This window comes from Geotrypetes seraphini, chromosome 2 (assembly GCF_902459505.1).
Source record: "Geotrypetes seraphini chromosome 2, aGeoSer1.1, whole genome shotgun sequence".
NCBI classification, from domain to species: domain Eukaryota; kingdom Metazoa; phylum Chordata; class Amphibia; order Gymnophiona; family Dermophiidae; genus Geotrypetes; species Geotrypetes seraphini.
The window spans coordinates 437,997,675-438,012,882 of NC_047085.1; the positions used below are offsets into that span (position 1 = coordinate 437,997,675).

General features: G+C 44.5%; 1 protein-coding gene across 21 annotated transcripts in view; it reads left to right on the forward strand.

Moving 5' to 3' along the window:
- ARMC3 (armadillo repeat containing 3) overlaps positions 1–15,208 on the forward strand; it is a 194,200-nt gene that overhangs the window by 14,772 nt on the left and 164,220 nt on the right. For 10 of the 21 annotated variants that reach the window (XM_033931353.1, XM_033931334.1, XM_033931339.1 and 7 more), the window contains one exon: positions 3,632–3,664. The exons of 9 other annotated variants lie outside the window; for them this stretch is intronic. Coding sequence is in view for 8 of the 12 variants with exons in the window: in XM_033931334.1 (XP_033787225.1) it covers positions 3,632–3,664 (33 nt within the window). In the remaining 4 variants the exon portion in view is untranslated. Of the gene's footprint in view, positions 1–3,631; positions 3,665–8,147; positions 8,190–11,819; positions 11,849–15,208 lie in introns of those variants that run through there. 2 more of the 21 variants (XM_033931335.1, XM_033931352.1) reach the window with 2 other exon arrangements.

Below are 15,208 nucleotides of genomic sequence, written 5' to 3' on the forward strand. Positions count from 1 at the left end.
GGACATACGTATTTCGCTCATGTTGCATGGAGTTAGTACTGTTTTCATGGTTCCAGTATATTCCTCTTTACATTATGAAACTTGATTTTTCCTAGGAGAATCTTCTTGCAAATCCTACAGTCTCATCCTGCCATTCCCTGACCTTCTGCACTTCATTCTGAGGGGATCTTGACTTCTTCCAATGACTCTTCAGGCTTTCTCATGAGGGAGAAGATGCTGTAATGTCAGGTCAGGGGGCTGCGAAGATTTTTCAGGATGCTTGCATCTTTGCATCCTCCTCAGGTTTCCAGTTCGTTCTTGGAGTCTCTATGTTTTGTGTTTCCCTTTTCAGTGTTACTGGTCCTCAGGACAGTTCTTGTAGTTCTTCGGGAACTAAGGGGCGTTGTTCCACTTACTGCATGGTGCCCGAGACAGGGGCATTGGGCAGGCTGGATCCCATTCTGCTGAATTAGTTTCTCGGGGTTACACATTTCTGCAGACAACTTGGGAGTATATTTACATTTTCTCTATGGACTCCGAATCGGCACTTGGTTTGCCTGCCTCTCTTGGAGCAGCACTTTCGGTTTTGGCACATGCCATTTCGCCTACCCAAGGCTTCACGAACGTTTTAGGTGATGTGGGCGGTGGTACCGTTTTGGCGCTACCAGGCGATTCATCTAATTTCTTCTTGACTGCCTGCTTGATTCGGACGACTTCCAGTCGGGCCATTTGACTGACACGAAAAGGGTGGTATCTTTTCCTCAGTTCTTTACACGTGCATCTTCGAATTTGCACAGCGCTCTTTTCTCCTGTACTATTTATAGGTTTATCGGGGTGATGTTTTTATTCATATAGGAGAGACATGTGTTTCTTTTCGGAGACTTGGGCGTGGGGTCTCAGTCTCAGATTGGTATTCTTCTTCGCTTACCATGACCAAGAGTATGGGATTCTGTACAGTTTCTGGGATCCATATTGCTGACTCCACTGGGAACTTCGGCTTGCTTTCCCCTTCTTACGTTACAGCAGTCATTTTTGTTCCGGTGGTTCCCGGTATCTCAAGGCTCCAATTATTTGGTATGCTCCTCCTGCATCGCTCTGTATGATTTGGTGGCTCAGTGCGATTTCTCTTTTCAAGGCATGCCTCGGTCTTTGCTGGACTAGCTCATGACCACCGACCATCCCAGGCTGTCGGGTTGGGGGACTCGGTGGCTTCCATCCTCAGCTCCAGGAGTCTGGTCTTCAGAGGCGACTCAGTACTTGTTCATTCTTCTGCTCTTGAGCAGGGTCAGGCTATATTTCTGGAGCTTCAGATCATTCTTCCGGATTGCCGCTGAGGGTCCTTTTGGTCAGTATTAGGATGGGGGTATTTCTCTACAGCTTGGGCAGTAGGTGTTGTACTCAGTTGGCAGGTGAAGTTGTTCTGCTTCAATGGGTGGACTCTCATCTTCGTCTTCTGTTGGCAGATCCTTTTATGGATCAGGATAAGAGTTTGGATAGACTTTCTCTCCGCGGAATCTGAGCATGGCCCATTTCTTGTATGTTACAGTGTACAGCGCTGTGTACGCTCTGGAAAGTGTGCATGTTAGTAATAGTGTAATCTTCTGCATCTTGGATATTGAGATTTGTGGCTCAGACGTTCTAGCTCTTTTTATGGACGTGAGATCTCCTTGATCTAGATCTCATGGCCTCGTCTCTCTCAATTCTAAGCTTCCTAGCTTCTTCGGCGGGCCCAGGGAGTGGGAGTTAGAGGGGGGTAGCTGCATGGCTCCTTTCTCGCCTCTGCCTTCTCTTTTTCAGTGTTTTCCGCTGGCTGATGATGGCTTGGATTTGCCATCTCGAGCTCGCTTTCCGGGCACAGTATTTGTAGAATCTCTGGATTGGCGGCGCCATCCTTACTATGCGGATTTGATGAGTCTTTCGACAGCCGGACTAAGAAGTTTCCTGGTATCTCCGGCTTTGCTCACCTAGGGTCTGATCAACATGAATATTTGTACTACTTTAGTATTACGACCTAGTTTTTTTGAAAAATCTTGGCTGACGTGTAAGGGTTATGCGAAGCAGGTTGTTTCTTCTCTTATCCAGGTGCTACGGACGTCTTTTCCTGTGGCTTCTGCTTCCTTTTGGAGGTTTTTCCTTTCTTGGGTGCTTCTTAACGTTTGAACCACTTCAGAGTTCCTTTTTGGCACAAGTGTATTGCTGAGGGCTTAGCATTCAATTCCCTTCAGCTTCTAGTGCCATTCTTGGCTTGTTACAAGGGCTAGGTATATTGCTCTTTCTTACTTCTCAGCTTCATGTAGTTCAGTTCCTAAACAGAGTGCGGTATATTCATGTGCCTCTTAGAAAGCCCGGTTTGGAGTACAATCTTCACGTACTTCTTCTCAGTTTACTGAAGACTTCATTTCATCCTTGTCTTTTGGGACTCTAAAGGGCTGTGCCGTTGAACATGGGGTTTCTTGTGGCCATTGCTTCAGCTCTGCAGTTTTCTATGTTGCAGGCCTTGTTCAACGGGGATTCCTATTTCTGATTTCCGAAATATGGGATATCAGTTTGGATGGTACCACTATTTCTTTCTGGGGGGTGTCATCCTTTCTTTTATGTCATGCTCGCTTTTCTTTCCTTCTTCCTGGGAGGAGAAATTGGAAGCAGTGCTTTTATTCATTGCATTTTTTGATATGTACGTAGCGTTCTCCGTGAGCTCGGTTTCTAACGACTTTTAGTTGTTTATATCTCCTTTTTGAATTCTTCAAGGAACGCCTCAAACGTATGGCGGCGTCCGAAGCCTCCATCGCTCGATGGGTCCAGGAGGACATTCTTTATGCTTGCTTGCTGGCAGGGAAGCGGTTGGCGAAAGAACTTCATGACCATTCCGCCGGAGCGATGGCTACTTCTTAGGCTCAGCCCAGAGGTTTTTTCCTTGGAGGAGATTTGTCTCACGGCTAATTGGTCTTCCGAGAGTACTTTCTCTCCGCATTTCTGCTTGGATGTGGGGGCGCATGCGGTAGGGGCGTTTTGTGCTTCGGTTGTTGCAGAGGCGGCATTTGCTTCCCACCCAGATTGAGGATTGCTTTGCTACATCCCATTGGTCTCTGGATTCATCTGCTTCTGTTGCTAGGGAAGGAAAAATTATGTTCTTACCTGTTAATTTTCTTTCCCTTAGACGCAGCAGATGAATCCAGAGCCCCACCCTTTCTGGATATTGTCTCTCGGTTTTTTCTTTTGCAACTTTCGCAGTTTGTTATTATGGCAGGTTGTTTTCTGTATTATTGCATTTTGAGATATGTTATGGGAAAGAAGTTTTTTACATGCTATGCCTATTGATGGTTACGGATGCTTGGGCAAGGAGCTATACTGGAAAACAGGAGGAGTGCCAGCCAATAGGACCACCTGTTAATCAGTTTCTCTATCTCCGCCTGCTGGTAGATGTGGGCTATCCCATTGGTCTCTGGATTCATCTGCTGCGTCTAAGGGAAAGAAAATTAACAGGTAAGAACATAATTTTTCCATACTTAGCTGCAATAGTAAACCTAATATTATATGTGAATATATGTAGAATGATTTTTGGAACAGAAAGGCCAGTCGGTTTGGACGAAATGGTTTCATGAATCGATGCCTTAAGAAATTTACATGCCTTTTTATTCATTTGCATGTGCAGATCAGTTCGGGTGCGGATGGAGTCTGGAGGAAGGTTAGTGAATCGAGCCATAGTAGGAAAATGAGTGCAAACCGAGCGGTACACGATCAGTTTGCTTAGTGAATCTAGCCCAGTAAGTCTGTGCATGTCTGTCCCCACTACCAGGGCAGTGATGTGTTTCTTTTTAAATCACCTTGTCATGTGGTCACTTTAGCACAGTGCGCAGGAAAAGTGGAAGGAGAATCAAATAATTCAGTTCAGTTGGGCTGTTTAGGAGAGGGAAATAATCCCTTCAAATCATTTACAGACAGATAATCCATGCTTACACACAGCTTATACAATAGAGAACATAGAGTCCCCACTTCCAGGAAGAGAATTACCCCCATACTTTGTAAAAGTAGAAGATGACATAAAGATAGAAACATGATGGCAGATAAAGGCCCATCCAGTCTGCCCACAACATTCACTATCTCTACCTCTCCCTAAGCTCCCACGTGCCTCTCCCACGCTTTCTTGAATTCAGATATAGTCTTCTTCTCTAGTGCAACTTAATAGAGAAAAACAACCAAAATGATTTAGGGGGGGTGAAACAATTTTGATATGAAAGAGAGTGGCTAAAGAGGTTGGAGAAGCTTGGAGAAGAGACAGCTCAGTGGGGGTAGTGATGGGGTACATGATAGAGCTCTGTAATATCTTTAATGGAGTAGAAAAGATAAACATGAATCAACAATGCATAAAGACTGGGGGATGTAGCTAGGTTTAGAAAGGTTTGGAAAAGTTGCTAAGCTGTTAAAATAAAGCTGGGAAAAGCCACTTGGAGCTAAGTAGGATGGAATCTTGCTACTTGTGACCTGGATTGTTCACTGTAGAAAATAGGTCTGATTCAGGTGGGTAACTCTTATGTATACTTTAATGAATATATCTTATAATTACCTTACGAAAATACCTCCTTAATGGGTAAATTTTTAAAAGTGACCCATGATATTTACAAAGTACATAGGTAGCTAAGTATGAAAAAGAAAATAGCCAAAGAAGAACATAAGAATTGCCATACTGTGACAGACCGAAGGTCCATCAAGCCCAATATCCTGTTTCCAACAGTGGCCAACCCAGGTCCCAAGTACCTAGCTAGATCCCAAATAGTAAAACAGATTTTATGTGGCTTATCCTAGGAATAAGCAGTGGATTTGCCCAGGCCATCTCAATACGGCCTATGGACTTCTCTTTTAGGGAATTATCGAAACCTTTTTTAAACCCTGCTAAGTTAAATGATTTCACTACATTTTCCGGCAACGAATTCCAGAGCTTAATTACATGTTGTGTGAAGAAATATTTTCTCTGGTTTGTTTTAGATCTAGTACTTAGTAAGCTTCATTGCATGCCCTCTTGTCCTAGCATTTTTGGAAAGCGTGAAGAAGCGATTCACATAAGAACATAAGAATTTGCCTCTGCTGGGTCAGACCAGAGGTCCATCCCGCCCAGCGGTCTGCTCCCGCGGCGGCCCTTCAGGCCTATCACCTGTGCAGTGGTCCCTGATTATTCCTATAACCTAGCTCAACCCCTATTTGTATCCCTCAATCCCTTTATCCTCTAGGAACCTATCTAAACCTTTTTTGAAGCCCTGTAACGTGCTCTGGCCTATCACGGCCTCCGGAAGTGCGTTCCATGTGTCCACCACCCTCTGGATAAAAAAAGAACTTCCTAGCACCTAGCATCTAACATCTACCCTTTCCACTCATTATTAGACCTGAGCTGTCATTTACCTTGACTTCCAAAAAGCCTTCGACAAGGTACCACACGAAAGACTGCTAAGGAAGCTATGGAACCACGGGGTGCAAGGGGAGGTCCACCGATGGATCAAAAACTGGCTGGCGGACAGGAAACAGAGGGTTGGAGTAAAGGGCCATTACTCAGATTGGCAAAGGGTCACGAGCGGAGTTCCACAGGGGTCGGTGCTGGGACCGCTCCTGTTCAATATATTTATTAACGACCTGGAGGCGGAACAAAATGTGAGATTATTAAATTTGCGGATGACACTAAATTATACAGCAGGGTCATAACCATGGAGGACTGCGAAGACCTCCAAAAAGACCTGACAATGCTGGAAGAGTGGGCCAAAAAGTGGCAAATGAGCTTCAACATAGGGAAATGCAAGGTCATGCATATTGGGAAAAAGAACCCGATGTTCACTTCCAAGATGGGGGGATCACCGCTAGGGGTGAGCAACCTTGAAAGAGACCTGGGAGTGATGGTGGACACAACATTGAAGGCATCGGCGCAGTGCGCCATAGCCTCAAGGAAAGCAAACAAAATGTTGGGTATCATTAAGAAAGGTATCACAACCAGGACGAAGGAAGTCATCCTGCCACTGTATCGTGCAATGGTGCGTCCGCACCTGGAGTACTGTATCCAGTACTGGTCGCCGTACCTCAAGAAGGACATGGCGGTACTTGAGAGAGTCTAGAGAAGAGCAACTAAGCTAATAAAAGGTATGGGGGACCTCTCATATACTGACAGACTGAAAAAGCTGGGGCTTTTCTCCCTGGAAAAGCGACGACTCAGGGGAGACATGATAGAAACCTTCAAGATCATGAAGGGCATAGAAAAAGTGGATAGGGACAGATTTTTCAAACTAAGGGGAACCACAGGTACAAGGGGGCACTCGGAGAAATTGAAAGGGGAAAGGTTTAGAACAAATGCCAGGAAGTTCTTTTTCACCCAGAGGGTGGTGGATACATGGAACGCACTGCCGGAGGATGTGATAGGCAGAAGTACGCTACAGGGCTTCAAAGAAGGTCTGGACAGGTACCTGGAGGACAAAGGGATTGAGGGGTACAGATAGGAGTAGAGGTAAGGTTATAGGGACAGGATTAGAGGTAAATTACAAAATTAGTCAGAGACCACTGTTCAGGCAGTGGGCCTGATGGGCCGCCGCGGGAGCGGACCGCTGGGCAGGATGGACCTCTGGTCTGCCCCAGCGGAGGCAACTTCTTATGTTCTTATGTCTCTTCTCCAAGCTGAAGAGCCCTAGTCATTTTAGCCTTTCCTCATAGGAAAGTTGTCCCATCCCTTTTATTGTTTTCGTTGCCCTTTTCTGTACGGTATTCGAGGTATAGCCATCCCATAGATACAAGGGCAGTAAAACATTTTCATCTTTGTTTTCCATTCCTTTCTTGATAATTCCTAACATTCTATTTGCTTTCTTAGCCACTGCCACACATTGAGCTGAAAATTAGAGAATGACACGGTGGCGGATTACCCGCGGCCACCGCATTTTAGCCGCGGGTCACCCGCCGAAAACGGGAAAGAAAACTAGCAGTCGCTGCGGCGACGGGGACAAGGCCATTCACCGCCCGCGGGGCGGTGAATGGTCTTGTCCCCGCAGTGAGGCATGAAGGATCGCGCGGTCCTCGCAGCTCACACCCGCCTGCCCAATCGATTCTAGTGTTTAGCCAGCTCTCTCCCTTCTCCTCACCTTAGTTTGTAGATTTTCTTTTTCGGCGACCCGCACACTATCAGAGAGCCGCGCACGCGCGGCTGCTCAGTGTTCAATCTTCTGCTCTGACGCAACCGGAAACAGGAAGTTGCAGCAGAGCAGAAGATTGAACACTGAGCAGCCGTGCGTGCGCGGCTCTCTGATAGCGTGCGGGTCGCCGAAAAAGAAAATCTACAAACTAAGGTGAGGAGAAGGGAGAGAGCTGGCTAAACACTAGAATCGATTGGGCAGGCGGGTGTGAGCTGCGGGGACCGTGCGATCGCTAGTGTTCCCGGCTCAAATTGGAAGAAGGGAGTGAAAGGGAAAAGGATTCTGGGCCAAGGGGATGAAGTCGGAAAGAAAAACCCACAGCAGGAAAGAAAGGGAAGGACAGGCAGGTGAGCCAGATGCTAGAAGCAGGGGGGGGGGGGAAGAAAGAGGGAAAAAAGCTAGATGGGGTTGAAAAGAAGAGACACACTGGTATGGAAGAGGAAGATAGGGGAAATCTGGACACAGGAAGGTAACAGAAAGAGAGGAAATTATGTGCATGGGGCATAGGGACAGAGACATAAAGGGGACATGCCATGGGGATGGTATATGGACACAGAGGGGGCAATGACAGATACATAGGGGAGATATTAGAAATGGAGAAAATAGGAGCACAGAAGCGAGATGGTTTGTGGGGATGGGACAGGGACCGAGCTCGCAGGCTCCAGTGGCTTGCACAAATTACATTGTAACGTGCCATGAAAATAAGAGGGAGGAAGGTAGATAGATAAGCCACGTGAGAGGAGCTGAAGGGTAGTAGAAAGGAACAGATGGTAAAGGAGGGAGGGAAGGGTGGTGGTGGATAGGAATAGGACAGACATTGAAGGAGGGTGGAGAGGAACAGACCCCGAAGGGAAATGTGGAAGACAGAGTGGGAAGAAGACAGATGCCAGACTATGCGTGAGCGGAGGGAAGAAGATGGGTGCTAGACCAATTGGGGGGGGGGGGTTAAGGGAGAGGCACAGTAACAGCAAATGGAAGACGCAGAGAGAAGACACACAGTGGATGGAAGGAATTCAATGAGAAGATGTGGAAAGCAGAAACCAGACAACAAAGGTAGAAAAAAAAATTATATTTATTTATTTATTTTTTGCTTTAGGATAAAATAGTATATTAGTTGTGTTGATAAAAATTTATAAACAAAGCCCTGCCAGCTGAACATCTCTTTCTCTAGTTCAGCAGCAGGAACTTTGATTTATAAGAAAGGAATAAGCTAAATATTACAGTACTAAGGCTTATATGGATGCAGCGGGGACGGTGACGGGGCGGCGAATGGGATGGCAGTGGCGGTGACGGGGCGGTGAAAGGGATGGCGGTGACGGTGACGGGGCGGTGAAGGGAACGGCGGTGACGGGGCAGTGCAGAGGATGGTGGGCCGGTGACGGGGACAGATTTTTTCCCCGTGTCATTCTCTACTGAAGTTCTCAACATATCCTCAACAATGCCATCTGGATCCTTTTCCTGGCAGTGACTCCTAACATAGAATCCAGCATCATATAGCTACAATTCGGATTCCTCTTTTCCACATGCATCACTTTGCACTTGCTCACATTAAACGTCATGTGCCATTTTGATGCCCAGTGTTCCATTTTCACAGGGTCCTCTTGCTATTTTTCACAATCCTCTTGCAATTTAACAACTTTAAACAACTTTGTGTCATCAGCAAATTTAATTATCTCACTAGTTATTCCCATCTCTAGATCATTGATAAATATGTTTAAAAGCAGCAGTCCCAGCACAGACCCCTGGGGAACTCCACTCGTAAAGTACTAGAAAAGCAGTTTTTCATTGAAAATGACTGTTAAGTATACATAGGGCTCCTTTTACTAAGGTGCGCTAGCGTTTTTAGTGCACACTATGCACCAAAAACTAATGCCAGCTCAATGAAGGCGTTAGCGTCTAGCACGCACTAAAACCGCTAGCGTAGCTTAGTAAAAGGAGCCCATAGTAAAAGCACTTTTGAACTATGCACTACTACTATTTATCATTTCTGTGTTCCTGAAAAGCGTACGCAGGGCTGTACATTTGACATGCAATAGACCGTCCCTGCTCTGAAGAGCTTACAATCTAATTGGACAGACAGGACGGACATAGATCATTTTTCAGTGAGCAGAAATTGGGAGTTGAAAGCAGCCTCAAAAAAGTGGTTTTTAGCTTGGATTTGAACAGACAAAATTATTTTTAAAGTGTTGATTAGTTCTTCTCATAAATAAACAAACATCTGAATCTATGTAAACATACACTGGAATTCTAACCTATCTTATCTGAACATTTAAAGCAAACCAAACAGATTGTCATAACAGAAAATTGCTCTCATTTGCTGAAATTTAAATCTGAACAGGAAAAAATAAATTGAAAATATGCCACACATGCATAGGCTTCATATTTAAGACAGTCAATTTGATCATCTGTTTAAAAATAATGAAGAAAAATATTTCAGATATGTTTATGGATCATCTCCAATAATATCTTTATGATGGTCACAATTAGGATGATTCTATAACAAGATGCCTAGGACAAAAAAGTAAGCAGGCGCCTATTTCAAGTCAATTCTATCAAGAAAAGCAGGCACCTACTTTCTTTAAAGAACACTAACCCAAGTTGCAGGAAAACATGTTTACATTTAAGACCTGTGTATTAACACTAAGCCCTATAATTTACATTATCAATACAACTACAATACTATTCTATTCTAAAGCAACAAAAATATTTTTTTCTACGTTTTGTCGTTTCTACTTTAATCATCTTCTCTTCACTATCTTCTTTCTATCCAGCGTCAGTCCTTTCTCTCCCTTCCATGCCACATCTGCTCCTTTCATCCAGTCTCTGCCTTCTTTCTCTGCCCTTTCCATCCACAGTCCACACTCTTTCTCTGCCCCTTCCATCCACTGTCTGCTGTCTCTTGTGCCCCTTCCATCCACTATCTGCCCTCTCTTGCTCTTTCACCAACTGTCTGCCCTCTCCCCCTTCCATATGGCATCTTCCTTCTTTCAATGCCCCTTCCATAAATTGTCTATCCTGTATCCCTTCTTTCTTTTCAGCTTCACTCCCTCTGCATTTTGTTCTCTCTGTCTTCACCCCCTCCCCTATGCTCTGGCATCTCTCTCTTCTCCTTTCCTTCTTTCCCTTCTCTCCCCCATACCTGGCAACGGCATCTCTCTCCTCTCTTTCCCTTCCATCTCTCCCTCCATTTCTCTCTATCATCTGGCATTGCCTTTCCTTCCTGTCCCTTTGGTCTGGCGTCTCTGTCTCAAGTTCAAGTTCAAGTTCAATTTTATTTGATGAATCGCCTATAACACTTTCTAAGCGATGTACAATTAAAATATCATATATGATAACAAATAGTATTAAAAACAAAACTTCTTAACAAATTTTTGAAAAGCAAAAATTTATGACATACAATGTTAGAACTTAAGGGGTTACATCACTAACTAGGTACATTAGGGAAAAAGGGAAAAAGTTACAATTTTCTCAATCTAAGATGGAAGAAACATTAAAGGTAAACACATAAGGAAGGGGCAAAAATAAATTTAGAAGATTAAAATTTGAGCTTGAAAAACAAAAAATTTATAAAGAGTATAAAATTAAATAGTAAAAGCGTCTTTAAATAAAAAAGTTTTCAAAGATTTTTTAAAGGAATTGAGGTCTTTTTCTTTTCTTATATAGAAGGGCAAGGAGTTCCAAGTGTGAGGTCCTAAAACGGAGAACATTTCGTTTCTTCTTGTGCCTACTGTTTTTAAAGAAGGGACTGATAATAGATCTTGAGATATAGATCGAAGGGAGCCCTCACATCTCTCCCTCCCTCTCCATGGTCTGGCATCTCCTTTCCTTCCTCTTCTCTTCCTTCCCTAGTCTTCCTTCTCCCTCTCTCTCCCCAGTCGAGAGCAGCAATTCTCTCTCCACGCCCCTCCCCAGTTGGCATCGCAAAGCTCACAACTCGCTGCTCTCGGCGGCATCAGGTCTTCCTTTCTGCTGGGTCCTGCCTTTGCAGAAACAGAAAGTAGGTGGGATCCGGCAGAGAGGAAGGCTCAACGCCAATGAGAGCAGTGAATTGTGAATGCTGCTGCTGTTGGAAGACGTTCATAATGCTGGTCCTCAGAGCACCCCCTTTGTAGCTGCTGCGGGAAGGTCAGGGGAAGGGAAGGAGGTGCATGGGTCAGAAGGGGAAGAGATTCCTGGACCTCACGCCAGTGCTGGTCACGTGAGGTCCCAAAAATATTGTGGATACTCGGGCATCCACAGAGCTGGTGCCTATGAATGGATGTCCATTGTGGATGTTATGAGCTGGATGTTTCTATTCTAACTTGGATGTTCTTTTGAAAATGCCCCTCCATATGCTTTTTTTTTAAGATAAAGACACTTTGCTTCCTTTGGCAAGGCAAACCTCCCAAAATTTCTTTAATAAAACTGAAGTGCCCTAAGCGGTAGCGGGTGTCACTTTGGGAGGGCTTTTGCTGATGACATCCTTTTGGTCTTAACTCAAGTCCATTCCTCCCTACCAGCTCCTTTAGATGTACTGGACAAATTTACTTTTTACTCTGGGTTTCAGCTTAATAGATCAAAATCGGTTGTCCTCCTCTTGGACTTGGCTTTACCTGGACAATGGGCTCCTTTAGATGTACTGGACAAATTTACTTTTTACTCTGGGTTTCAGCTTAATAGATCAAAATCGGTTGTCCTCCTCTTGGACTTGGCTTTACCTGGACAATGGGCTGGTGAGTTTCCCTTTGCATGGACTACAGAGGCTATCAAGTACCTGGGAGTATGGATTCCGGCAGATCTCTCTAAGCTGTATTCTCTTAACATTGATATGCTCTGAAAGTCATGGAGAGTAAATTGACTATTTGGCAATCATACCCGCTTTTTTTGAGGTTTTGGAAGAAGACATACTCAGACATCTTAGGGTTATGTCCAGTTTAAGACTGTCTGTCTCGTTATGGGAAATTAGCTTTAAAATGATAATGTGGTTACATGTTTCTCCCAAGCATACCCAATGAGCAACCAGATTCTCAATGGCCAAAATATAAACAGGAGGAGACCTCTCTGAGGCATATGTTTTACTCTTGTAGATTGATACAGACCTTTTGGAGGAGGATCTTGGTACATATTTCCTTTTTGGGATGAGCTCGTTGTTTCCTGTCACCAAGGTGTTGTTCTCTTCTTGCCCTGTGGTGGCTCCAGTACTGAAGGGCCTAAGGGTTTTTTTGAAGTGAGCATTGCTTTTGGGCAAGAAGGTCATCCTGAAGAAGTGGTTGGAGGCTGAGCCGCCCTCTTTGATACATTGGAGAGCGGTCATGATTCACCTTTTACAAATGGAGAAGCAGATGATATTTATCATGGACTCACGGGATGGTAAATTACTACAAACTACTTGGGAGCCATTTTGGAACTCTTTGTTAGCTACTGCTTGAAGCCGTTTATTGAATCTGTAAAGATTCTTCAGTTTGCAGGTAGATACCCAACAGGCATTATGAGTGATAGGGTGATAGAGAGGGCTGGGGGGGGAGGGGGAGAAAATAGAAATGTTTTGTACAATTTGGAATTAGACTTAGTTTTTGTAATAACCTTCCTTTTATTGTTTTTTCCATGGTTTGTTCCAAGTGCATTCAATAAATATATGTTTTTTTTTAAAAACTGAAGTGCTCTAAGTACATTTTCTCTGATTTTTACAAATAAAGAAAGTGTTTTACTCTGGACAGTGAGTTGGTGGGTTTCTTCTCTTGGGGATATTTGGGCTCATGTCTGGTTAGTTATGGAATGTAGAATGATTAGAGAAACTGGGGCTCTTTTCCCTGGAAAAGCAGAAACTTAGAGGGGACATGATAGAGACTTACAAGATCATGAAGGGCATAGAGAAAGTGGAGCGGGACAGATTCTTCAAACTTTCAAAAACTACAAGAATGAGAGGGCATTTGGAAAAATTAAGAGGGGACAGATTCAGAACCAATTCTAGGAGGTTCTTCTCCCAAAGGGTGGTGGACACCTGGAATGCGCTTCCAGAGGGTGTGATAGGACAGAGTACGGTATTGGGGTTCAAGAAGGGATTGGATGATTTCCTGAAGTAAAAGGAGATAGAAGGGTATAGATCACAGGTGTCAAAGTCGGTCCTCGAGGGCCAGAATCCAGTCGGGTTTTCAGGATTTCCCCAATGAATCTGCATGAGATCTATTTGCATGCACTGCTTTCAATGCATATTCATTGGGGAAATCCAGAAAACCCGACTGGATTCCGGCCCTCGAGGAGGGACTTTGACACCCCTGGTATAGATAGAGGATTACTATACAGGTCCTGGACCTGATGGACCACCGCGTGAGCGGATTGCTGGGCACGATGGACCTCTGGTCTGACCCAGCAGAAGCACTACTTATGTTCTTATGATCCAGCCTATTCTGTTTGCAAAATCTTTGGGAATTATTATTTTGTTTATTTTTCATCACTGGCCAGTGCTGGCTGCTATAGTATATCTGTTGAAGGACTTATTGGTTGAAATCTTGTGGGGTAATCCTGGTAAATTGGGAAAGAGTGGGTTAATATTAACATCATGCAAGTTAAAGATATAATTAAAGAAAGAGAACTATGGGCTCCTTTTATCAAGCTGCACTAGCGGGGTTAACGCGCGCGACTTTTCATCACACGCTAACCTCCGCGCTGGCCTAAAAACTATCGCCTGCTCAAGAGGAGGCGGTAGCGACTAGCACGGCCGGCAGTTTAACATGCACTATTACGTGCGTTAAACCATTAGCGTGGCTTGTTAAAAGGAGCCCTATGTTCCTTCTCCCAATTATAGTTGTTATATGGGTTAAAAGACTCGCACTATTTCTGTTATATGCACCTGAGAGCATCCTTTGAGTAAAGAATTGCTTGGAAATTGCTTAGAATAGCTTCAAGAATGTATCACATCTGCATCCCCATTCCCAGTCTTGAATGCAGGTTTTACAGCATATCTGGTCTCATGATGTTGAATTAGCTCTATCAAGCAGACAGTGGCCCTGGTTCTGGGCCAAAATAAACAGACATTGGCATTTGTTTAGATTCTGCAATTTATCTATATTTGGATGCATAAGGCTCTATGGACTCCAGTGGAACAATAGAATGACAGACACCCTTTCTAATTTACCTTACTCCTGCCAATGTACAGAGGGCACCTGTGAAATGTATGAACTTGCATTTTCTGAATTTGCAAACATTTTGAATAAAGGTGTGGGACAGAATAGTTACTATTTTGGAGATTGATATTGTTTGCTTTGCCAAAGGTATCCTGGGCGCTTGTAAAAGTTTGTTTGACATTTTGATTGGAGTGGCCATTAAAATGATTCTGCATGATTGGAGACAAAAACAAGGCCATTTGCTTCTACTTCTGGTGGCCTTCAGGCCTAGATGTACTAAAATCAGCGATCGTTTTAACTGCTTTAACGATGAATGTATTTGCCGACCACATGCACAAAATGGCTCACTGCATGTTTTTCCCCTCGATCACCCATTTTCCGATCCGGCCATGCAAATTAGCTATTTAATATTAAAACCCCATGCAAACTACCCGAGCGATTGATGTACTAACATCGCTTGGGCGATGCACAAAAAAAAAGTGACTGGTCAAGACCAATCGCTTACCTGTCTTACCGGCACTTTTTTTAATGGGCACATTTGCTGTGCATGTGTTACACATGCACAATATCTACCCCATTAAAAGAAAAAGAAAAAAGCAACCCCCGCCATAGACAACCATCCCCAATGTCTTCCCGATGAACTGGGACTGAGCCCCCACCCCCACCAGCAAAAATCGGCAGGAGGGATGCCCACTTTCCTCCTGCCAGGCCATCTCCCCCATGCGAGAGAAAATTGGTAGGAGAGATGCCCACTCCCTCCTGCCAATGGAGGCCCCCCCCAAAGCATCCCCTCCCCTCATCCTTCCCCCCCAAAAAAAAACACAGGAGGGATACCTACTCCCTTCTGCTACCGGATGCTCCCTCAAATCCCCCGAAAAGGGCCTTAGGCGTATTTGCCAATCAAGGTCTTAGGCCCCTCCCTATGCATAACATGGGATACATAATGCACTGAGGAGGGAAGGCCCATCA